The sequence below is a fragment of the Leptinotarsa decemlineata genome, unplaced genomic scaffold (assembly GCF_025532065.1).
Source record: "Leptinotarsa decemlineata unplaced genomic scaffold, Ldec_3_MD MMD2_P_RNA_scaffold_7, whole genome shotgun sequence".
Taxonomy (NCBI): domain Eukaryota; kingdom Metazoa; phylum Arthropoda; class Insecta; order Coleoptera; family Chrysomelidae; genus Leptinotarsa; species Leptinotarsa decemlineata.
The window spans coordinates 4,984,973-5,012,080 of record NW_027412534.1 but is presented as its reverse complement, the minus strand read 5'-3'; the positions used below and the strand labels follow the sequence as shown (position 1 = coordinate 5,012,080).

General features: G+C 35.9%; 1 protein-coding gene across 1 annotated transcript; it reads right to left on the bottom strand.

The window, feature by feature from the left end:
• Positions 1–240: 240 nt before the first annotated feature.
• LOC111510204 (cathepsin L-like proteinase) lies at positions 241–25,696 on the bottom strand. The gene is made up of 5 exons (XM_074170259.1): positions 25,627–25,696; positions 25,246–25,341; positions 13,842–14,177; positions 1,075–1,363; positions 241–785 (listed from the first exon to the last, which is right to left on the bottom strand). Exons 2-5 carry the CDS (start codon positions 25,324–25,326, stop codon positions 526–528), a joined length of 966 nt encoding a protein of 321 aa, XP_074026360.1. The 5' UTR covers positions 25,327–25,341; positions 25,627–25,696; the 3' UTR covers positions 241–525.
• Between the last annotated feature and the right edge of the window lie 1,412 nt (positions 25,697–27,108).

Sequence of the window (27,108 nt, the reverse complement as noted above, 5' to 3'; positions counted from 1 at the left end):
TAAAAGGGGAGAATGGGGAAGAGTAATCAATTTATGAACAAAACAACCCAAATGATGAATTGTACGGTTTTTCATATTGAGCCAGCGGGAGTTTTTAAAGGCTTCAGAAATTGAATCATACTTACGAAATCCATAAATGAGGCGGCAACAAGAATTTTGCACATTTTGTTTTCTTTTTTTATCTGCAACACATCGAAATTCTCTATTCGTTGTTCAGGATAAGGATTCAATTGAACCAAATGAGTTTTAATAGATGCTTTATTAAAAATTCACACAGAAAAGTCAACAGAAAAAACAGTGAGTCTACGTTACTTAAAAATAAATCTATGTTGAAATTATGACACAGAAATCAACACCTTCATTATCATTTTATAGGCTGAAAAAAGAGTGAATTTGAGTGAAAATATGCAGCTGCATGAAGTTCGAAGAACTTCATGCTTTATTGGAGATAAATACAGAAACACCAATAAATGAAAAAAATTAGTGGAAATTAATACGTTTCAAAATTATGACACCCCAGTATCACTAGAGAAGTGGGTAGGAAGTCGAAGAAGCAATACCACACATATTGAAAGCATCTCTCACGATTCTGAAGAATCCACTTTCTCCCCATTTGCTGCCCCAGGAGTTCTTCACCTTCCAGAACTTCTTCCCGTCTTCTGCACCATATCCAACGGCAAGAACTGCGTGATTCAATGGACCTATACACCCGCCATTGAAGATTCCTCCGGCATATAATTGCAATGAATTTGACTGAATTCCTACTGATATGGGACCGATGGTACCTACGAGAAGCAAGTATTATGGTCATTTATAATTTCATTTCACTTATGAAGAAAAATCTTCGAAATTGGGGCAGTGATGATAACCGTTGTTCTGAAAAGATTTTTATTTCACAGTTTCTGCAATATTTGATTCGTTATGGATCCAAACTGGAGCTGGAAAAGAATATCAAACCACTTCAAGTAACCTCAATGAACTGTTCTGGTTGAATAGGCAATTAGGGGTTTCAAAGAAGTTTTGCTCTTCTCTTTTATTCCTCCTCCATTATTCATAGTATCAAAGTCAACTTACCTACTGCGTTTTTGAGTTCTGATTCATATGATCGCAATTTTTTGTATCCCTTGATTCTGAGAACACTTTTTTCGTCATTGAATTGACAAGTGGACTGTTCGTCCTTGTAAGGGTAAGAAGATTCAGCCTCGATTCCATAGTCCTTGATGTAATCGAAAGCATTAGTCATAAGACCACCATCAATACAATCGCCATTTCCATAACTAGTGGAGCAATCGAGCAACTGCTGCTCGCTCAACGGAATCTTCACTTTATTGATGATAGCGTTTTGTCCTTCCAGTGAACCGGTCTTGAAAAAAATATATAAAATTTGCCATTAGATCTCAGTTGAACTAGATTGTTTTTCACATTTGAATATAGATGTGAAAATACGTTTTTGTCAGAAGAAGGTGATTCATCAGAAAAAGGATAATTTATAGACTTGATTTCCCCATTCCTACTCACTCAGTGAATTTCATAAACTACCCCTCACGATTTGATCTCTACAAACTTTATTTGAAAAATATATATCACAACATGTTTCGCTAACACAGTAGCTTCATCAAGTGATTTGAATACTTCAGGTTGCTTCTTACACTAATATTTATATACTACAGGTAACCATAATTGAGACTACCTCCGAAAAATTACCTAAATCTGTACCTAAGGTACCTTTCGAATATGATCACATGAAGTATATTACCTCACATCTTCATCAATAATAATTCTTTTTCAGTTTTCAAGAAAACAAGTTTAATAATGGTGATCTATTCAAATCCAGTTGGTCATTCATTAGAATGTTTGAATTTTTAAGTTGAATAATTTCCATTGCTTCCAAATGATTCAGATATGTTTTTATTCTAGACGATGATTTGAATATGTTGAATTTGTTATCTTATTTACGTAGCTTTCATGATGTTCCTGGATTCGATTCCTAAATGTTCTGCCAGTTTGACCAATATATACCTAAGGGGCCGTTCCACACTTTAATTTATATACTCTTGATTTCTCGAATTTGGATGTCTTATCTTTATTATTTTTAAGTAACTTTCCCAACGTATTACTTGTTCTATATGCATCTGTATCTGTAGAGTAAGGAGGGTGAGTGTAAGCCCACGCACTTAAGCCACATGTGATCCATTGTACATCCTCCCGAGGAGTTGTTCTCCTTGGTCATCGTCCATCCTGTCCTCTCCAGGAAGGTGGACAGGTCGCTGGGAGACATCTCCTTCATATCGGCAGGTGTAGGCCAAGACTCGCCGAACACACACTCTCTTATTGACGGTAACTCCGGGCACTCGCACATGCCTGACAGTATCATCTTCCTGTTCACACATCCTGCATAGATGTGTGTCCACCAGCCCCATATTATGGAGGCGATTCCTCAGATGACAGTGGCCAGTCAGAAATCCTACCGTAAGGCGTAGATTTTTCCTGGTCATCGCCAGATATTTCTTCGGGGCCAGCTTCCTAGGATCGCCCAAGGTGATCCCAGCAAGATTACATCCTTGGATTTCATCCCATCTCTTTAAGGATTGGGCATGGGTGTAACATTTGACTAGTTCCGCAATTGTCGAAGTCATCAGGCCGTGGGTGCCACTGGGTCCTGAAATTGTTAGTCCAGCTGCTTCCTTGGCTAAAGAGTCGCCAATGCGATTACCTTTACTCTTTTCGTGCCCTTCAACCCACCTCAGGATAATGTTATTATCTACCGAGGCTTTGGCTAAATCTTGGTGGCACTCTAGTACTAGCCCTAAGGTAACACGATGCCTGTTCAAGGCTAATAGTGCTTATCTGCTATCAGTGCAGATTGTTATGTTTTTGCCAGAAATTCTTTTCTTGGTTACTTCTTTTGTGGCGATTGAGATACCAGCCAGTTCTGTTTGGACCACGCTGGTATTTCTTCCCATTCCCCACTTAATCCTTAGGCTTAGTGACTTGGAGTACACTCCACATCCTGAGCCTTCTTTGGTTTTTGAGCCGTCTTTGTTCTATATGCAATTTTATTGTCTCGTTTCCTCAAAAATTGTGCCACTTTTTTCGTTGTTTGTCCAAGATACGATAAAACTCTATAATTTCGATTATCTACCTTATCAATAGGAAAAACGGTCTCGAATCGCTTTTGCATAGACTTTCTTGAAAAGTATTTTGTTAATCAATTCGGCTTTGAACCCATTGTTAACCGCAATTTGTTTGATGATATTAAGTTCTTTATTGAAATTATCTATTGAAAGAGGAACATTGACTAATCTGTGAATCATGCTATTATAAGTTGCTACTTGTGTTGATATGGATGGGTAGAATCGTGATGTATAGTAATATCCGTATAGGACGGTTTGTGATAAATTAGAAAATCATGTTTGTTGTTCATTCTACTAATTATTAAGTTCGGAAAATTGATTGAGTTGTCTGCTTCTACTTCAATAGCGAATTTAATGTTATCATGAATTTTGTTAATATCCCTATGAAAAGTATCGAATTGTCTCTTAGTACCTGTAAAACATACCAAAACGTCATCCACATATCCATGCCAATACAAGAAATTCTTAATCAAAGGGTGTTTAAAGATCGACTTCTCTAGATTATCCATGGAAATTTCTGCAAGTAGGTAAAGGGCTTGATAAATTTCCCATAGTTAAACCTTTTGAAGAGAAATGAATATTATTGTTAAATTGAAAATAATTTTGTTTGAGACATACCAACATACGGTCAATGAAGTAGACATACAAAATACAAGGCGGAAGGTGCCTCAATGTTTGCACATAACCTCAAATTTGTTTTTGCATAAGAGTGTGTGTGTCAGAGCGAGAGGATGGGTTTTCATAAGAGCGTGTGTGTAGAAGTGAGAGGGGTCGGTTTTTCATATGAGTGTGAGAGAGATGGAGATGGTAGCGAGCTGATCAGTTTCAAAGATAGCAGCGCAAACAGTTCGGTGTTGTCGGATGTAAAATAAAGCGTTGTTTATGGGGGCGATGTGGCTTGTGAGGTGTTGCCGGTTTTTTTAAATTGAGCGTGGGAAAAATGACGTCGTCAACAGCGATGATTAGCAGGGTCAAATGTTTCAACGTGCGATTCGACATGTAAGAAGGGCAGTAAGAGCTGTTCGAGTTGGTGCGTAAAAAATTAAGCGTAATAGCAACACGGTTGAATTATAAAAATAATGGTATAATAATAATAATGAAGGAAAAATCGTCTTGAAGAAAAAACATAACGGCAGACATTCAGTACAGCGGTAAAGAAAAAAAAATGGCTACTAACGTAAAAAAATGGCTACCATGATTTAAGATAAAACATGCCAGTTTATCGGGGCTCTATCGTTTTAGCGTGCGATCCAACATGCCAGAAGGACACTGAGCAGCATTTTCATTAACCAAGTTAGCATCATCAGGAGCAGTTAATCAAGATGATAATTCTACAGGGTGCCTCAAAACATATCATTTGAGAAAAAAAGAACGGTAACGAGGGTCTAACGTTTTAACGTGTGATCCAACATGTCAGAAGAACACTGAGCAGCATGTTCGTTAACCAAGTTGACATCATCAGTAGAAGTGGACCAAGAAGATTTTAATTTTGCTTACATCTCACCTATTTATCGGTGATCTACATAAAAACTCTCAGTATCAACCGAAATGTCATCGAAATACTATAAACTCAAATTAAAAGAATTCGAAGAGAAATTGTTCATTTTAAAAAAAGACATCAGTTTTTTTGAAGATAAAACTGAAATGACAAAGCAACTAGATAACCTTTGTCTATCGTGAAACCGTAAAAAGTGGAATCCTGAAGAAATAAATCGACAGCAAGAAGCTAGTGTTTTGAGATCATTACCTACATCATCAACATATCCGTTGAAACGTATTCAATCTATTGAGATTGTTATTGGAAATAATCGACAGAGATATCTACTTTTATTCAATATAACCAACATTAAGAATATGAAAAATGAAATGAAAATTTTTTTTACAATGGTATGCGAATATCAGCATGTACGTTCATTTTAATTGTGATAATTGTATTGAAACTTGTTCAGAAAAAATTGAATCTACATGTAATATAAAAATTTGATAAATATACGGGTTGTTTTATTTCAATATGATGGAAATTTTTAAAGTAATTCATTTTTTCATTAAATGAGAATTTTTTATGAAATAAAAACGATGTTGAATGAGAAGTAAAATAATCAACTTGCAAATCGCACATATTTGCAGGAAGTACTGTAACTTGATATTTCTCACACCGCAGTTGGAGCAAACAGTCACAATGTGAGAAAACAATTGAATCTCAACGTTTTTCCAGAATGTTTTATATTGCAATCACATGGGTGTGGACACCGATAACCACTATCGTATAAAAATACCAGAAACTTGATTGTTGTGTAATCAAAGTTTCAGTCGAGCAGTCGAAGTTCAATTCACCAAGTAGAGTCAAATGGGAAAATGTTATGTCAGGTTTCAAGAGCCGGATAATTCATATAATAAGGATTTAGGACAATTTTTATATGATGCATTCAAAGTTTTTGAACAGAAAATTGAAAACATTTTGAAAATTTTCACATTGATTAAAGTCAATACTATATTTTGTGGAGAGTTTGTTAAAAAAATAATGGAGGGAGATGACGACGTTCATGAAATTTATGATTTCAAATATGTCAATACTAAAAATACTGTTATAGATTCATCGACTGATTTATATGTTTGGTTAGCTGAAAATATCAAAGAAGAGATTTTCATGAAAATATCCGAGTTTTCCGAACGGGGTTCGGGAGCTGCCTTATCTAAAGGCAATAAATAAGAAGTAGGCAACGGTTCATCCTTCATCGAACTAGCAAAGGAATTTCAAATAAAAAGGCGTGTATTAATGTAAAAAATTCTGATCAGGCATGTTTTTATTGGGCAATAGTCAGTACATTATATCCTGTTAGTAAAAATTCAGATCGAGTAACGAGTTATCCACATTATTCTGCTGTATTGTTCACAGCGAAATCGAAAGGACCTATGCCTTTAAACGATATTTCAAAATTTGAAAAATTAAATAATATATCAGTCAATGTTTTTGCGCTGAAATTGATTGAAAATGATAAAAAACTTTTTCATAACGTAGTGCCTGCTAGACGAAAAATAAGTTTGCATTACATGTAAATTTGCTTCTTATTCAAAACAAATATTTTACGGAGTTGAATAATTACGATGCTCCACCAAAAGATGATTATGATGATGATGATAATCAGTTTGAAATCAAATTTCATCATTGTTGGAATAAAGATTTAGGGAAATTACTTGGTTCACAGATGCTAGCTGCATAAAGTAAAATATTCATTTGTGACCGATGCGTGAATTATTTTTCTGGTGAAAGTAAATTAACTGAACTTGAGGAATTATGTTCGGATTCGAATAATTGTAAAATGTCGGTTCCTAAATACAATCATGTAGTTTTCAGGAATTTTGAATACAAACAATCTACCTAATCCAAAATTTACGCTGATTTTGAATGTCAGTTGAAAGATTTCGCGGATTCTAATGTTAATTCCGATAGAAAAACGAAGAAATATCAAAAACACGTACCTTTCAGTGCAGGTTACTACCTGAAATGCTCATACGATGATAAATTATCATATTTCAATAGTTACAGAGGAGAAAATTGTATGAGTCAGTTTGCAAATGAAATGGCTGAAATTTAAAAAAAATATAAATATGAAAATAAAAACAATCGTACCTGTAGTGGAGAAGCTCAATTCATGTGAGGTGACAATATATCATATTTGTGAAAAAACCTTTTCAGCTATGGATGTGATTGTTGGCTATCACGACCATTTTACAGGTCGACTCAGAGGATATGCACATCAAGCCTGCAATTTTGAATTTCAAAAAACTGTTTGTCGTTTCCGTAGTTTTTCATAATTTGAGTGGGTATGAAACTTCAATACCATCAATTGAACATGTTTATGATAAATTGTGTGATGAACACATTAGCGAAAAAAGTATGCCCATGCTCAGAAGGTTTGAAATACTTTCATATGTAAAAATTTGGGGGAATACCGCGACTTGTATTTAAAAACAGACATTCTACTTCTTGGAGATATTTTTGAGCAGTTCAGGCAATAATGTCGAGATACATACCCTTTAGATCCAGCATGGTATCACACTATGCCTGGATATACGTGGGATTGCATGTTGAAGCATACAAAGTGTGAATTAGAATTATTGAAGGATGTTGATATGATTTCATTCATATAAAAAAGCTTAAAAGGTGGAATATCTGTTTGCAGCAACCGATTTTCAGAGGCTAACAATAAATATGCGCCGAATTATGATCCTTCAAACTCATCTAAGCATATTCTTTATTTAGATGTGAATAATCTTTATGGGTTGGCTATGAGTGAATTTTTACCCTCAGTGGGATTCGAATGGATTGGAAATGTTGATAAATTTGGCATTGTATCAAAAAGTGATGATGATTATATAAACATAATGACCATAGCAGACGATGCGTCAGAAGGTTTTATTTTTCAAGTAGATTTAGAGTATCCAAAAAAGCTTCATGATTCACATGAAGACTTTCCATTTGCTGCTGAACATTGAATACCGCTCGGTTCTAAACTACCAAAATTAATGACTACACTTTATGATAAAAATAAATATATTATACATTATAGAAATCTGAAACAAGCTTTATCTAACGGATTAATATTAACAAAAATACATAAAGTTTTGAAATTCAGTCGATCTGCATGGCTGCGATCATACATTGAGTTGAACACCAATTTGAGAACTTAAGCTATTAGTAGTTTCGAAAAAAATCTTTTTCAATTAATGATAAATTGAATTTTTGGTAAGACCATAGAGAATATAAGGCAACATAAAATAGTGAAATTATGCAGGAAATGGAATGGAAGATATGGTGCCAAAAACTTGATTGCAAGTTTTAGGTTCCATGGTTGTGAAATTTTTCATGAGAATTTGGTTGCTATCCAGCTCAAAAAAACAGGCGTTTGTTTCAATAAACCGAATTTTTTTTCATTCGCATAATTCATTTATAACTTTTACTTTATAATAAAAAAATGTATTCTTTAAAAGCATTACAAAATAAAATATTTGGTATTTTTCAAGATCTTTCTAATAATTCTAACTTTCCAGAATTAAAGTCTAGTTTATCTTAGAAAAATCTTTTAATACTATCTATCATACTATAATAATCAACACAAAAGTTAATGTTTTCCAATAAGGCAATTCGATGTGATTCTTATCAGCTTGGATTACTTGTTATATTTATTCTTCGGAAAACAGGAATTCAATACCGTGTTTCGCAATCGCTAAGCACTTCGTATCATCATGTACTAATTGTGTGACTTCACAATAATCACCACAAGCGAATATCGTAGGATCATACTCATCTGGAGATGTTTGAAAGGTCTTCTTCGAAAAATTCAGTCTTCTTCTGTATGAGTATCTCGATTAAAGTAGCCCATTCGAATAGGCTGACCGATATTTTCTTCGGTTTGAAAGGTTGCTTCACAATAATTGTCGCACTGAATGTTCTAGCTGGAGATAATCCTACCTCTATTTCATAACCTCCAAGGGAAAACACAGTTTGTAGCAGTAAAGGACATTCATTTTTGGCAGACGCTTCATATTCCATCAAAATTCTATCTAATTCTTTGTTGTAATCAGACATATTGGTATCATCACTAAAATAACCACTATCTTCAGACCTCATGTTGATGTATGTGTGTGTGACGATAATGACAATGGCGGACTTCACACTGCTCACTGATATTGAAAGAGTACAAACTTGTTTCAATATACATTCAATTCATATATAACCCACCCACCACTCTTCTACATAAAAATGTACCTGCTTTCCAGAATTGAATTCATACGCGCACATCAAAAATATCTGTTTTTTCTATCCAACTGTTATGCTTGCTATCTAAACCGAGCCATTTTACATACATTCTTTCGCCTTTTTTCTCAGCACTTTTTCCACAAGATATATATCAGTATTTGCAGTGTTTTGCAATTCTTCCCCATAGAAAGCACCTCTAATAGGTGCACCATGCATATCTTCAAGCATAAAAGTGGCGGGATTAGTAATGTTAACTTTGACAATTTTGAATAATTCCGTAGTCCAATTGGGTGAAATCGTGTTTCGCCTTACTGATTCGCACACCATCACCGACTTTAAATTTTCTTGACCCAGCTATTTCCAGGTGGGAGTATGTTTGATTGAGAATTTGTTTTTCGTTGGTTCTTGGTTAACGTTCTATGACACGTTCAGCCATAGAAGCATTCATGATGCTATATGTATTGGAGTGATTTATTCCATGTTTTTCCATTAAAGTTTGAAATTTATCATTGTAAAACTCCATCCCCTGATCGATTTGTAGATTTTTTGGACAACGTTTCGTATGTTTCAAAATATCTGAAAATATTTTGACGATATCTTTTCCTGTTTTCGATTTTAGCGGTCGAGTCCACACGAATTTCGAAAAACAATCGATGACAACTGAAATGAGATTGAAATTTCAATTTTGATGAGCCAAGTCCATCTGCCACAGATCATCCAATCCTTTGATAACGGTATGACGTCGTCGAAAATTTTTTCTAATAGGTTTATGCAGTTCACGAACAAGTTGAATCTTGTCTTTGGAAGCCATGTGACGGACTGATGGTCGAGAATGTTAAACTTATTAATTTATTATGAACGACATTTTGTTGATTTTCTTGATATCAGATTGTACCTTCGCTAAATCCGAATTTATTTCAGAAATTTATTTGGAGATATCACCTTGAAAGTGCTCCATCATGTCGTTTTGTTTAATTTTCAAAGTTTTGTTATGTGAATGAAGCAAATTGGTAATTTCTGTTATTTTCTTTAACAAATCTGCTTGAATATTTTCAATATTACTTACATATTGCTGATTGAATTTTTTGTAACGCGCCACCGCCTTGTTATTGCATACCATATTTTTTGTACCATTTGAACAAAGTTGGTATAAAGTTTCTGAAATTCAGTGTCAAATCGTTTGTTCACATTATCCTGTTCTTGAATATCATTACTCATTTTTGTTACTCTATCATTAACTTGAGTTATTTGATTTTGGCATTGATCTACTTGCTCTCGCATTTTTGTTAGATTTTCATTTACTTGGGCCATTTGGTTTTGATGTCGACCGCTTTGATTCTGCAGAGTTGCATCAATTTTTTTCTTAACTTTATCCATGTACTTTTTATATATGATGGAATCGGCCGATACTTGATGAAAATCCATAACTAACGTATTCCAAAAACACTTTATTGTGAGATTTTCACTAAATTGTTTTACAAAAACGCAACACGTGTTTCGCCATACAATGGCTTCATCTGGCGTGAAGCCAGAAGCCTATTTTTATCTAACACTTCTATTACTGAAGTAATAGAATCATCAGGAGGTATGCTGCACATCAAAGGATAGTAATTTTGCGTTGTTTGGTAGAGGTATGTAAGATGATACTGATTAACCTTTCAGATAATTTCACTGATGATGCAGCGACAAAGGAAACCACTGGTCTAATTGAATAAGTCTGTTTATGCAGTTTCATGAGTGAGTATAATTTTGGAATTTGGGGGGTTCATCAATGCTAATTTGAACTTTTCCCAAACATACAAAAGTATGTTTGAATTTTTCAAAAAATCTTTCACTTGTCTTTGTGAAGAAATAGTTGGATTACGTTTCAGTATTACACAATTTCTTAAATTCAAGAAATCAATGACATAGTCGATTCGGTCAATAGCAACCACAATGTTGCCTTCATCTGCTCTAGTCGATATAGCATCGTTTTCGTTAATTTTACTGCGTATTGATTTCACAAGTTTCAATTCATTCGTAAAACCACCTTCTTCTGATTTCATGATACGTGACGGGAAGCCAATGTGGTCTTACGGACAGGGTCACCGGACTCCTGGTCAGTGACAGAAATAAGTAGGGTGAGGGGAACTAAAACCCCCCAAAATCCTTTGCAAAACATGCCACCGTGGACCAGCCTACACAAGCTAAGGTGTATTGTGCCGAAAGCTGAATGGCCGCAGGATAATATGCGGTCACGTACGACCTCCTTGGGGAACTGGGCAGAATCTCATTGTAATCAGCCTACTCGTGGAAACACACATGAATGAAACAACACAAAAACAGGAACAACAAAACCCAATCACTATGCTGGTCAGAAGTACTCACTTCGAACTAAGGCGGTGGCTGGAGTAGAACAGAAATGTCCACTCCAATCTATCACTTGAAATGAACCAGGACATAGCAGTTCACCTCCAACAGCAGGGGCACTTCCTGCGGCTAGCGCCAAGAGCTCCGCCTTGAATAGAGGCAAGGAACCGGCTGCCTCTGCAGAAAAGCTCCCTTAATGAGAAGGTTGAAGAAGCCGCGCAACCTTGCAAACCCTTCGCGGAGGCCACGTGAGACACCTCAAGGTTGCCAAAGAGAGTGTGTGTTCTCCTAGTGACCTGTTCTCCTTCCTGGGAAGGACAAGATGGACGATGACCTAGGAGGACAACTCTTCGGGAGGATTTACAATGGATCACATGTGGCCTTGATGCTATGGGTCACATGTGGCCTTGATGCTGTGAGTCTACACTCACCATACCTACTCTACAGATACCAGATACCAGAACACCTGTCGTCGTCAGAGCCTTGAAAATTACTGACCAGTCACAGTACCGTCAACGTTTTCCAAAGTATTCGAGTATTGTTTTTTTAGAAAGATTAATGCCATTTTGTCATGGATATGATTTGATTTCGAGAAACCAACATGGATATTTGAACAAAAAATCTACGAAGACTGCGGTGTTTTCTTATTATCAGAAAATAATAGAATATATTGAGGCAGAAGAGGGCCATATTGAAATCTTTTGTGACCTCAGCAGGGCATTTGACTGTATCAGTCACGACATATTACTGAAACATCTGTATAAGCATGGTATTAGTAGGCTGTCCTCTAGATTGGACAAACATTATTTATACTCATACAATATGTAGCAATTAACACGCATTTCTCACAACAAACTGAAACAGACATTAGTGTCCTTCAGGGGTCCTTATTGGGGCCAATTCTGTTCCTGTTCTATATCAATGATTTGGATAAACTTTTTGTTCCTGCATTCTTGACAATGTACGCTGATGATACGTCGTTAATCATATCTGGAAAAATGGACCCCTCCTTGCGTGAAAAATGCAATGGAGTGTTGACTTCTTTGAATGAATGGTTTTCAGCAAATTACTTGTTTTCAAATACTTCAAAAATGCAAGCACTGAGGTTTCACCATATCCAAAAAAAATGTCATGAGTTGTCATTCCAATCAAACGAATCGGGTTCATCGATTTCAACTAGGATTACGAATAGATCAAAATTTCACTTGGAAGGCTCACTCCCATTACCTAATCTCAAAGTTGAATTCGATTGCCTTTCAGTTCAGAAATTTGCGGCATGAACTCAATATTGATCAATTGATACAGCTCTACTATGCACAAGTTGAGAGTAGGCTACGATACGGTGTGATATTTTGGGGTGTATCTACTGTTGCAAAAGATATCTTCGTGGCACAAAAACGAATTTTACGATCAATGACGGGGCTTTCACAATCTGATTCATGCAAAGATATATTCAAGAAACTGAAAATATTAATATTACCATGTGTAGTCATATCAGAGTTGAGTATGCTAGTATTCGACAATAATGATGAAATATATTTGGGACAGAAACAAATTCCATTTGGAAAATTCAAAATAAGTCACCGATGGTCCCAGTCATATGGTTCCTAGAATATACAATGCAATTCCTTCAAATATGAGAAACTGCTTGACAAAATAATGATTCAACATAATTTAAAATCCTTTTTGACAGAACAGTGAGAATGAATATTTGTTGTGGCAATTTGCGGTGAAATCAATTTTTTGGTATTATTGTATTTTAAATGTAAGCAACTGACTTTTTCCATATGGTTTGTAACTGTCTTAAGGAAATGAATGACTATTTTCATTAATTTTATTAAGCTTGGCAAATTTATAGACATGGTTTTTACATTTCTACTCACTTCTTGTCAGGAGGAAGGTGAATTATCAGGGAAAAGGTGACTTGTCAGGATAAGGGTGACCTATAGACTTATTTTTCACATTTGTAGACTTCTTTTCACTTTTATTTCCACTCAGTGGAATTGAGTGAATAAGTGATTTACTCACAGAAGAGAAACCTACCAAAGGAAAAATACATTGATAAAACTCTTGACAGAGTTTCTTTCTCTCCAAACCCGAAGAAAAAAATCATCTGGAATAATGTCTTCCAAATATATGGATACTGAATCACAGGAAAATCAAAGTTTTCGTCTCACCTTCCACTCTTAACATTAATTCGTATTTGATATGAAACAGATATATATCGTACAGATAAACGTCGCACAAAGTGCAAGGGAGATATTTCAGTCGAAATGCCGAAATTTTCATCAGCACTTCTTGAGGTAACTTCAAAAATGATTTACTGAATTGTCAATAAAAGTCAAGACAAAGATATTTTGAACGAATTTTTAGGGGCACTTTCTACGAAAACTTATGGACATTTATCCTTTTTCTGGTTCTTTTTATTGGATGAACATAAACAACTATGGCACCATTTCGTCAAGTGAAAAGTTTAGTTTCGATTTGGGAACTGAAGAATTTTACTCTCAATCATTTAATAATTTCTTCTTTAACAACGTTTTATGGGTATTTTGCAGTATGGAAAAACGTTTTAATCTACTTCATCATTTACTTACGGCACTGAATGCCCAGCAAGATTGGCATGTTCCCTGGTTTTTTACATCTAAGACTGCTCCTTTTTCGACCCAGTCGATGGATTCTGGCACTTCCAAATTTTCCGGAAAAACGTGAAGAGTTGCGTTTAAATTTGGTCTTTCTCCATTCTGCAATCCGAGCATATGCGAGAATTCTTCTTGTGTCATGTCAGCAAAATGGTTAACTCCCAAGTAGTAGGTTTCTTCGCCTCTTTCGTATTTGGCATTGTGTTCTTCGATTGTTCGCAGATTGTTCTGGAATATTCCGAATCTAGTCCTTTCCTCTAGAAGACTTTTGTAGGTTTTGCCATGGGTTTGCTACAGAAAAGTAAGTTATTTCTATTATCTCTATCGAATCAAAGTTTCTGAAACCGATAAAAACAGATTGAATATCCAAAACATAGTTGTGGATACCCTGATTAATCACCAAAAAAATAATGAATTCTACACAATTGCATATGACATAGTCATCTTGCAGACCGGCAAATTTGTGAACACACTGTGCGATAGAGCGCAGGATGAGCTCAAATTAATAGAAACATGGTGTAAGGAACCCTCACTGTCGATCAATCTCAAGAAGACTGAGATGGTCCTTTTTACGAGGAAAAGAAGTTTATCGGGCTTAAAACCTCCCAAAGTCTTCAAAATCAAACTAAACTTCTCTGAAGAGGTGAAATACCTCGGTACTGGTCTCAAAAGGAGGACTGAGAATTTTAGGATCCGGTGGCACCTACGGCCTGATGACTTCGACAATTGCGGAACCAGCCAAATGTTACACCTATGCTCAATCCCTAAAGAGATGGGATGGAATCAAAGGAAGCAATCTTGCCAGGATCACCTTGGGCGACCCTGGGAAGTTGGCGCCGAAAAAATATCTTGCGATGATCCTGAAAAATCTACGCTTAACAGTAGGATTTCTGACTGGCCACTGTCAATTAAGGAAACACCTCCATAATATGGGGTTATTGGACACACCTCTATGCAGGATGTGTCAACAGGAAGGTGAAACTGCCAGGCATGTCCTATGCGAGTGCTCGGAATTATCGAATGAGAGAGTGTGTGTTCTGCGAGTCTCGGCCTACACCTGCCGATATAAAGGAGATGTCTCCCAGTTACCTGTCCACCTTCCCGGAAAGGACAGGATGGACGATGACCTAGAAGGACAACTCTTCTGGAGGATGTACAATGGGTCATATGTGGCCTGAGTGCTGTGAGCTTACACTCACCCTCCCTACTCTACAGAGAACAGATCGTTTTGGGGTTGACCTGGGTGTAAATCAAGTCTCGATACTGGGTACTTCCTGTTTGTTTTCAATGCTATGTGTGCATGAATATATTTACCAACAGTTTTACGTGGGCTGTTACAAAACTAGGGTGAACTTCAAAAACATGAAAAATAGAGAAAGAGGTCCTAAAAGTATGAGCGATAGCTCATTCGATTCGGAATCACCTCTAGGAAAATTTTTTTGAAGGATTTTGGTGCAGGTGAATAATTGCAATTGTTATTAACAAAATAAGATTTAAAAAAAATGGTTTTGAGTTTTTCGTAAATAACTCATGAAATATCAATATTTGAGCAATTTTGAAAAAACTCGTTGAAGAGACAACAAAACAGCAAAAAAAATTCAGAAATACTGAATTTCTCTCTTTGTTTGAAACAATTCAATAAACAAATTATGTAAAAAGTTCATATCCCATGTTGATAACTGCCATTGTTCGATGTGAAAACAGACATAGCTAAATATCAGTTGACAAAAATGTTATCAACAATTTTCAGATATTTCATTTTGCAATAGATATAAAAAATCATAATTAAAAATCAATAAATTTTTATGAACTCTCATCGCAGGATTGTATGAAGTATATATCAAAAGGGCTCCACGAAGTTTAAAATTCACAGGCCAATTATTTATACCTTTTATCCCATTATTTATGCCAACGAAGATTGGGACAAAATTTGTTATTTAACAATTGAATAACTTTTTTAAAAATTGTGATAAAACTTTCTTTTCTACGCGACTCGATTCATTCAAGTGTTAAGAAGATACTAGATTTTTTTCAAATTTTTGAAATTACATTTTACGATTCTTTTGATAAACACTCTTTAGCGGCAGCGCGAGCATGCCGTAACAGCCGCGCGAAACCCTATTTTCAACGTCAAATTAAAATTATAAATAATGGAGATAGAGTTTCGGGAGTCGTGACTTTTTTATCAGAACGAGTTTTTTTCAAAATTGTTCAAATATTGATATTTTATAAGTTATCAACGAAAAACTTAATAGGTACCATTTTTTTAAATCTTATTTTATTAATAACAATTGCAATTTTTTACCTGCACCAAAATCCTTCAGAAACATTTTTCTAGAGGTGATTCCGAATCGAAAGAGCTATCACTCATATTTTTAGGACCTTTATCACTATTTTTCATGTTTTTGAAATTGTTAATTAGACTATTTTGCCGGTTCAGCGATTTTCTGCTACCAAAAATAATGAATCAAAGAACTTGTATCCAAATCTGTGTAAAGAATTGAACTGAGTGCTCAGAATCCCTTGAAACGTTGACAGTGGCATAAGGTGAGTGTAATCTGAGTGATAAAAATGTTAATAAGTGGTACAAGTTTTTCAGGATAGGTCGAGAAGATGTGAATAACGAAGCTAGCCCTGGACGCGCCAGCAGATCAACAACCGATGAAGAAATTGGGACAGTGAAGAAAATTGTTATGGAGAATCACTGTTAGAGAAGTTGCTGAGGATGTCGGCGTATTGCTTGGCGCATGCCATGCGTTTTTTAATTCTGGGCATGGAGCGTGTGGCAGCGAAGTTCGTTTTTTCATGAACTTTTTCCAGGGAGCTAGTGATGATCCTGTAACACCCGCTTAGTACACTTAGATATGAGGTATCGGAATCGCAACATCTCGGTAAATCTCGCGTGAGCTTCGGCAGGAAGGAAAAGGTTTTAGACTGGATGCTGGAAAGAAGCTCTGTTGGGCAGAGAGCCACCCGTTAAAACCAGCGGGGGTGCCTCCCATCGGCCTGTCGTGGGTCTATGAGGAGGCGTTTCACCCTGTAGACGTCCTGGGGCTCGATATCGAATTATCATCCTACTGATCCCCCCTTTCCTTTATCAACTCTTTTCTTGCCCCCACCCATTCCAGTTTGTGGGAGAAATGTGAATATTGTATACAGTGCTTTTCTGTAATATCCCCTCACTTTTATTTTTTGAACGAGTCAACTCAAGGAATTCAAATTTTGGATAATGAAATTAATGCATGAATACTCTATTTTGAAGTGAAATTGACAGATGAAACTTTCAAGATGGCGATTAGGCGCCACCTGGGAAAAAAATTAAATGGAAAGGGATGTCTTGTGATACATCAGTTTGAAGCTCCTGACAAATGCTTCACAACCCTGGAATATAATGTCAATATCTCCAACTACTAAAAAAATGCGAAACCTTTTATAATTGCCTGAATACATTGAAATTTAACTACATATTATGAGGTCAGTTCAGAAAATGCTTGAAATGTTTGCCTAGAACTTCTTTACATATGAACAGCCTCACGCCGAACATGTTCGAACACAGTAACGTCAATGTCTCTACAAATATTAATTATTATCCGCCGCGCCGTATATCCAATATTGAAGCAGGTTCAGTTTCGTACACCTTTTGCTTCAAATAGCCCTATAAAAAAAAGACCGAAGGTGTCAAAACTGGCGAGCGGACTGGCCATCTTTTAGGACAGGGGTCTCCAAACTACGGCCTGCGGGCTAAATCCGGCCCGCCAGGGTCATCGATCCGGCCCACGACAGCCAATGATTCACTGTCATCAATCTGGCCTGAGACAGCCAATGATTACTTAATTTTTGTTACTATTGCTGTGATAAGTTGAAGAAGAAAACACAGAATGATAATTACCCGGTTTCAACTACTTATAAGGTAAAACTTAACGACAGAAATGATGACAAAGAAAACTTAACTTAAGTATCTAAGTTTAAGCATATTAATAACTAACAAATAATTAAAACGAATCACAGTAAAACAAAAACACTAATGAGATTTATGTAATTGTAATTTTCCACCGACAATACTTTCTAGTTGTGGATCAATTTTACTTGTACCAATTATCAAAAGAGATTCAAGATGCTCATCGGTTAATTGAGATCTGTGAACATTCTTTGTGTACTTCATCTTGGAAAACGTTTTCTCACACAAGTAAGTAGTACCAAAAACAGAAAACAACCCACGAGCAAATTTATTCAAATTATCAAATTGTTTCAGTGGAAGACTCATAAAATTCCAACAAAGATGAATTTTGATATTTGTTTTTAAGCATATCACTGCACCGTAAATCAATAATTTCCATTTGGACTTCCGGAGCCAGGGTTTCAATGTCAGAATCAAAAGGATTTTGAAAAACTTTAATTTCATTCGCAATGACATCAAAATCTGATAAACGAGTATCAAAATTTATCTTCAAAGCACTCAAAGTTTCGATTGCAAAATTGACGGGAAATTTAGTCTCTATAGTGTGGCTGAATATTTCACATGTTTCAAAATGTGTGGAACATTTTTTACGTAATTGCGATTGAAATAGTATTATTTTCTGCCAGAAGGATTTGATATTGGTGTATAAATCAGGGAGAAGCTGATTTTCTCCTTGCAATCTCAAAATCAGTTCGTTCATATGATTTGTCAAATCGACAAAGAAGGCTAACTTCCACATCCATTCACTATTTTCTAAATCGGCAAAAGGGCGCTGCTTATCATTTAAAAAAATTTCGATCTCTGCTCGAAGTTCAAAAAAGCGCTTAAGGACTTTTCCGCAACTAAGCCAGCGTACGACAGTATGATATGGTAAATCATTTTCTCCAATCTGTTGTCGGTGATACAGCCAAGTGGATCTGATGAAGTTAACAACTGATATGACTGATTTTAGAACTTCAGACATATCCAAACATTTTCCGCACATTTGATGAATGATACAATGTAAGACTAATGGTTTTGAACCACCATCATTTTCTACAGCCTTTGACACAAGTGCAACCACTCCTTTATTTTTACCATACATATTTTTGCCTTCATCAGTCGTTATAGATTTCAAATGTCTCCATCGAAGGTTCTTTCATTAATGGCATTTTCAACTCCCTTGAAAATATCTGCCCCAGTTATCGTTCCGTGAATACTATCAATATCAAGAAGTTCTTCAAACACTTCATAGCTTTTATCTACTCTGCGAATAAAAATCAACACCTGAGCAGTATCTGACACATCCGTTGACTTATCCAATGCTAGAGAAAACCACTCATGATGTTCATTTTTATCAGCCCGTTGAGATGATATATTTTCTGCGATGTCTTGCACCCTCCGAGCCACGGTGTTTGCTAACAAACTGACACTTTTGAATAAATTTACCTTTTCGGGGCACATTTCTTCGGCTACTGCAATCAAGCATTCTTTTATCATGTCTCCATTGGTGAATGGTTTGCCACGTTTTCCAATTTCAAGAGCCTCACGAAAGCTGGCGCGAGTTGCAGACTCTTGTTCAGTATTCGCTTTGGTAAACAAAGATTGCTGCGATTTGAGTCCGCATTTCAAAGCTTCAAATTTTTCCTTCCGCAAACTTTCTGTATACTTGGAGTAACTTTGAAAATGTTTCGATTCATAGTGTCGTCTAATATTATAGTCTTTGGCTATGGTGTCATTACAAATTAAACATAGCGCCTTATTACTGGAATCAATCACAAAATACTGAAACTTCCATTTTTCTTAGAACGTTCTGCATTCACTGTCGATTTTTCGCTTCTTTTCTATACTAACAAATCACACATAAAAACAATAAGTCAAATCAAAATACTTTCATTGACGGGTGTTACTTTATTTCACAATAGACAGTTTCGCTTCCTTCGCCTTTCCTACGCAGACTAACTCGCAGTTGCGCCGCTAGCCTTTTTATATGCAAATATTTCTGCCATCCCGAGGTGATCGGAATACACTAGCTAGAACCAGAACTTTCTCGAACCAACGCGGTAATTCCAAATATTTAATTACGCCTAATGCCACCTGCGGGTAGCTGAAAAATATAGTACATAGTATCACTACTCACCACTAGATGTCGTTAAGTGTCACAATACAGAATAATAATTGAAATGCAAAAAAAGCGTAAGTTTACTTAGGTCACGCACTTTGCGACTATCCTAGTCTAGAAATATAGTTAAGGGCAGAAATTGGCCCTTGGAACAAACTGAAAAAATCATTTTAGCCCGAAGGCTTCAAAGTTTGGAGACTCCTGCTTTAGGACCTCGACGGCCGACCCAACGATCGGGAAAAATAGTATCCAAATAGTTTCTTACTTGTCTGGAGAAATGTGGTGGTGCTCCATCTTGTTGGAATACGATATCCATATCCAATTATTAGGATTCGCTGCGACGTTTTCAGTGATGAGAGGGTCAACAGTAGTTTCCAGCATATTCAAGTACAGTTCCCTTGTTAAATTCTGATCAATGAATAGAGGTCCTACAATATGGTTTCCCAATATTCCTACCTAAACGGTAATTTTTTTTGGACATTGGATATTTGTTTCCCGGAAAACGTGAGGGTTGGTGTCACTCCAATAACAGCAATTTTGTCTGTGAACATTGCCATTTAAAAAAAATACATTCGTCACTTGAACAAATATTGTGGAGATAGGTGGGATGCCTTGCAATGCTTTCCGCCATGATTTCGCAGGATTATGTTCTTCGATCAGGGTCATCTTCAGTTAATTGGTGTAACATTTCAATTTTGTATGGATGATACCTATTTCTCTTCAAAAGTCCCCACATAGTAGAAGGAGACACCTCACAAACATTCGCGACGGATAAAGTAGACTGTTTAGGATTTAATACCATCTTACCAATTATTTGCACTTGTTGTTCTTCCGGAATGGACGGATGACTTGGGGATTTTGGTTATGTACACTATCCTCAAATATTTTCTACAGATAGGACGATTCGAAGAACGTTCATTGAGGATCATTTCGGTCTCGTGAAAGTTACGCGTCGCACCGTAAATAAAAATCGCTTCAATTTTTCCTTCCAATGGACGAGAATTGAACATTTTAGAGATTGTTGAAGTGGTATCTTCCTACTATTGAAATAATAATATTTATCCATAAATAGCGAAAAAAAAAATACAGACCTTCTATTGTTACAGAATAAAACGATTCTGAAAAACTTAGTAATATGAGGCTTAGAATAAAAAAAATCCACCGAAGCTGATATTATCAGCTTGTGTGTGGTGACCTATTATTATGGTGTGATGTTGACGAATCAAATGAAATACGGTCAAATCAAAGGAAAAGAAAACAAGGGTAAAAATAAGATCACAGGTTAACCAGAAGAATGTGTTTTCAACTAGCTTGAGAGTTTTAGATATAGCTTAATTATAAAAAGAGCAGTAGACCAAAGTTGGAACAAAAATGGCTCAAGGAAAGTGTAAACAATTTAATTTTTATCCAAGGAAATAATACTAAATAATAATACCAAAAATTCCATAAAAATAAAATTACTATTCAGGTTATCATAACGATAAGATTGAGAGTATTCAGCAGAATATACGAATTGTAACTATAATTTGTTGTGAAGTAAGGATAATTAGTACAAAAGAATCGTTTCAAACGTTATATTTACGTCATAAATCAATCATGAAATATGGGGCAAGCGTGATCATCAAAATCAGGAAAGTATAATTCGTGTTGATGTGATGATGGCATGCCTCAGATTTCTACGGAAAAATCTGACAGAACGAGTGTGTGAAAGAAATTATTTCAAATAGCCCTAACTTTAATATCAATCATAGTATGTATTTTTCATATCGATGTGTTGAAATTCTTGATTTTAATATGAGCCATAACTTCAGCTTCTTCTTGAACAGAGATAATGACTTTAGTTGTTTCAATTCATTCGGTAGATTGTTATAAATCTTTGGCCCAAGAAACATGCTAGATCTCTGGGATATAGTTTTAGTCACATGTGGAACTAAGATGTTGATTGTTTTTACATTTTGGAGTAGGAATAATCTAGAAATATTTTGCTCCGGTTTTTTTCTGGTCAACAGCAAATGTCAAATGAAATATTTGTTTTACATATACGATATTGCCAAGCTTGTAAAGGTCATCTGTTGGGTAGGTAATTGGTTTTCTGAATATTATTTTAAAAAACCATTTTTGAATTATTTCAACATTATTTATAATGTTATTATATGCCCCTTCCCAAGCTATTATGCCATATCACAGTTGGTATTCCACTAATGCGCAATAGGTACAGCATTATGAGATATTTTTCTTCAAGAATGTTTCTTAAATATTTGAATTTAGGCAATAGGCTTCTAATTTTTTGCACTAAGTTCCTAATGTGTAAGTTCCATTTTGAATGATTGTCTATCATTACACCGAGATACTCTGTTTCTGTAGCTTGTGTGATTTTCACGATACTGTTTTCACCTCTGATTTCAAGGGGTAAGTTTTTGTTATTCACCAAAAAGGCTAAATATTTTGTTTAAGAATAATTTATAGTCAATAGTTTGAAATTGAGCCAGTCAATGCTTGTTTTAAAGTCATTTTGTGCTTTAGTGATGAGCGAGTTCCAGTTTTCGGCTTTTTAAAAAACTCTTGTGTCGTCTGCGTAGCTTATAATTGTCCCATCAGTGTAGAGATTAAACAGGTTATTGAGATTTGAATTGAAGAGGTTATATTTTTTAGGATTGATTAATTTTTGGGAAAGAAAATTTTTGGCTTTCTACTACTCCATCTTGATACAAAAAAAAGAAGGATGAGGAAGTCTTCCAAAAAAAGGAAGGAAGTAACTCTATACATGGATGTGTAGATCATGCAAAGAAGTAACTTTAAGACACAAACTGAAAGAAAGTCCTCCTGAAACAGTTACTTTCATATAAACATTGAATTATATGAATGAAAAAATTCTACAGAAGATATTTTTCACTACTCACTTTGTATTTCAAACATTCGTTATGTAATGAAAATCAGATATCATTCACATGAGTTCTACTTTAAATGAATGGTAACGAATTGCTCTTACATAGAACACTGCCATCCTCCCTGGATGGAGTAGTAGAAAGCCAAAACTTTTCTTTCCCAATAAAGTTATTAAGATATACTGTGAAACAAATTGGACCAAGTATGGTGCCTTGAAAATGAAAATAAAAAGTGGAGAGATTCCAAGTCACGTTAGTTCACGACGTTTCGATTGTTAATATCTACAATCGTCTTCGGGTGATGACTGAACTGATTCCTCCGAGAGATGACTATTTATAGGTCGTTCGAGTACTTTCACTTATCCCCGCTTTCCATTTTCCGCTTCACTGGTTCCGTGGGAGATGACCGTTTTGGCGGGAGTTGGCCATTTTTCGCTTGATGATGGGTTTCTATATGTTGCGTATTTCTACGCTGGCTTGGCTGAATACGTTGTTGGACAACATGTATGCGGCTTCCTTGAATTTTCTCCTAAACCAATGTTCCTCTCTGTGCAAGATCTCAGCTTGGGACCACTCGATGTTGTGTTGATGGGTCCAAACATGGTCTGCTATTCCTGATTTGCTGGTTTCCCCTCGCTGTGTGTGTTTCTTGTGCTCGGCAATGTGAACATTCAATGGCCTCTTAGTTTCACCAATATAGGATTTTCCGCACTCACAAGGTATCCGGTAAATGGAATTCTTGGAATCGCAGTCCGCGTTTGGTGGCCTGGTTTTCGTGAGGCAGCTACGGATAGTGTTACCGGATCTGAAGCAGATTCTGATGTTGTACTTGGAACCAATTCTTCTTATCCTCTCCGATAATCCTCTGATGTAGGGAAGTGCAAGCACTGGTTGTGACGACTTCTCTTCCTTGCGAGGCTCCTGCTGTCTTATAGCCAAAGTCTTTTCTACCATCGCTTTGGAGTAGCCATTCAGTTGAAGATCATTTTTGATGATGTCTAGTTCCTTACCAACCCCTTCCTTCGTATTACAGAGCCCAAAAGCACGGTCTAATAGAGTCTTGGCGATTCCTCTTTTAGTCGATTGATGGTGGTTGGATTCGTGGTTCAGATACTGTCCCGTATGAGTGGGTTTTCGGTATACAGATGTTTCCCACTTAGTGTCGGTCCTCTTCACCAAAACGTCTAAAAATGGCAATTCGTTGTGGATTTCCTTCTCCATTGTGAAATTGATGGAAGGTCCCACGCTGTTGATGTATTCGTCTAGTTCAGTATTCCCATGGTTCCATATTATGAAGGTGTCGTCAACATATCTCAACCAGACTCGCGGTTTCTTGTGGGCTTCTTCAATGGCTAGAGTTTCAAACCACTCCATATATATGTTGGCTATGACTGGTGAAAGTAGCGAACCCATTGGCAGTCCCTCATCTTGTGTAAAGAATTCGTCCTTCAGTTGGAAATAACAGTTACGTACACAGCATCCTAGTAATTCCATGATTACTTCTATAGGTAGATTCGTTCTGTCTTTTTGTATTTCATTTCACTATTATTTCATTTCAGGTTTATTTTGATTAATATAATTATTATTTTCAGCTACTCATTTTCAATTCTTCTTTTTTAGTTGTTTCAGGGATTTCAAATCATTTTATATAGTAGACAATGGAAGTCCGAACTAGTGAAATTCATCATGAAACATTGTCAATCACCTTCAAACAATAATGAGTTTGTCTTCAGGAAATTATTGAATGTTTCGCCATTGTGTAGTAGGTGAAGATATTGACTTCATATTCAGGAGCTTCAAAATTATGTGTCACAAGACAAGAATTTTTTCCCAGATGGCGCCCAGTCGCCATCTTGAAGGTTTCATGTTCAAAATAAAGTTCAAAAAATAAAGGAGGGGACATTAAAGAAATGCACTGTATATACTCTGTACATTGGACCTTAGATTCGTTATAGGGAAATATGCAATGAATAATTTTGATTTTTGATTCTGGAGGGAAATGGACTGAAATACTTATTTTCAATGATTATGGGATACTATTTATGATAATAAGTATTCAATCCAACAGTAGGTATTTACAAACTCGATTAGGAAAATTAATAGTTCTTTGTAGAACAAATAGATTTTGAAAAAACCATTATAATACAATATCAATTCTAGAAGGAGAGGTGATTTATAGATAAGTTGATCATTGACATTGTATTCAACATACTCATAAATTACTTGATGTCCTAGAGGTGATAAATATATTATCAGCAATTGTTAAAAGATCGAGTGAATTTGGAGGTAGGCATATGAGCCACTTAGACATTTTTTCTTCTAAAAGACTTGCGAATAATTCAACTCCGAACTGTTTAAACAAGAAACATTTTTACGAATGGTGAACACAAAACCCTTTTATGAAAAACTGGTTACCTTGAATGCCACCCATTGGTCCTTGTCAGTAGAAGCATCAACCGCCAACAGAACAGCTGCGAAGAAGGCAAAAAGTTTCATTCTGTTTTTTTTTCTCTGTAAGTAAACAATTGAATTGAATTATCAGTATTTTGGGTGATAATAACGTTGCTTTCCAACACTCGTGGAAAGAGAATTTTTATTTTTTGTTGCACAGACATTTTTTCAATCGTTTTAAGATTGATAAATTAATTGAATTCATTCAAACTATAACTTTCAATATTATCAAACCTTTCGAAATAAACATACATGAAAGCATACATGAAGAGAGATGATAGAAACCTGAAAAATTACTATAATTTTCAATAGAAATAGGTAAAAGCAATTTTATATCAATCTCACCTTGAAAACAGCAGGACGCAACTATGAGGAGATACTTGAAACATTATATATTTATACTGTTCTTGTCGAAATAATAGCCACTTCAAAATCACTCCAAAGATCATACAGAGATAACAAAAAATACCCACAATCCTTCAAATTATTGATATCTCTAATTAGACATACTAGGCGTCAGCTTTATTTTTCGTCTGTTAAGCAAATTTTTGCGTTTACTCTTCGATGAAAGAATGGACCCAGTTCTGATTAGTTTCAATAGATTGATATGCCCAACAAAGAAGTTAGACATGTGAAAATGAACATAGAAATGAATAGGAAAACAAAACAAAATTGGTTGCAGAAAGATCAACTATGAACTGAAGGACGAGTTCTTCACACAAGATGAGGGACTGCCAATGGGATCGTCACTTTCACCAGTCATTGCCATTATATGGAGTGGATTGAAACTCTGGCCATTGAAGAAGCCCACAAGAAACCCCGTGTCTTGTTGAGATACGTTGACGACACATTCATGATACGGAAACATGGAAATACTGAGCTGGACGTCTTCCTAAAACACATCAACAGCGTAAGACCTTCCATCACTTTCACAATGGAGAAGGAAATCCACAACGAATTGCCATTCTCAGACGTATTGGTGAAGAGGACCGACACTGAGTGGGAAACATCTGTATACCTGACACCCACTCACACGGGACAGTATCAGAACCACAAATCCAACCACCATTAATCGACTAGAAGAGGAATCATCAAGACTCTATTAGACCGTGCTTTTGGGCTTTGTAATACGAAGGAAGGTCTCGAGAAGGAACTATACATCAACAATGATCTTCAACGGAATGGCTACTCCAAAGTGATGGTGAAACAGACTTTGGCTAAAAGACAGCAGGAGCCTCGCAAGGAAGAGAAGCCGCCACAATCAGTGCTTGCACTTCCCTACATCAGAGGATTATCGGAAAGGATAAGAAGAATTGGGCAGTGAAGAACTGTCTCCGCGGCAAGTATCAGCACAAACTCCGACAAATTTGGTCATCGAAACTGTTGTGGAGAAACAAAGTCGCTGCTGTGAATATGCTTGTCGTTCCAAACCTACTACACTCGTTTGGAGTAGTGAAATAATCCCTAGAGGAGCTGTCTTCTTGACATAAAGTCCGGAAAATGATGCACCTACATAGGTTAGGTTGGATCCAAAGTGAGTGGGTCTATTGATAATAATAAGTTTATTGCCCATCAAAAAACAAGATGATAACAAATGACAACATACAAGAGAGAGAAAAATAAAAACACTTTGTATTTGATTGCAAATGGCTTTTGGTTCAGACCGCGAATTTGCATTCGCGTCTGCTCTTCCACAATGCCGAAAATGTATAAAAGTAAATAAATGAGGGCTTGAAGAGAAGAAAAGAAGAAAAAAAAAAGAAATAGAAGGGAAGAAAAGAGAAGATAATATAAAGATATAGATATATGAATAGGACCTAGTTATTC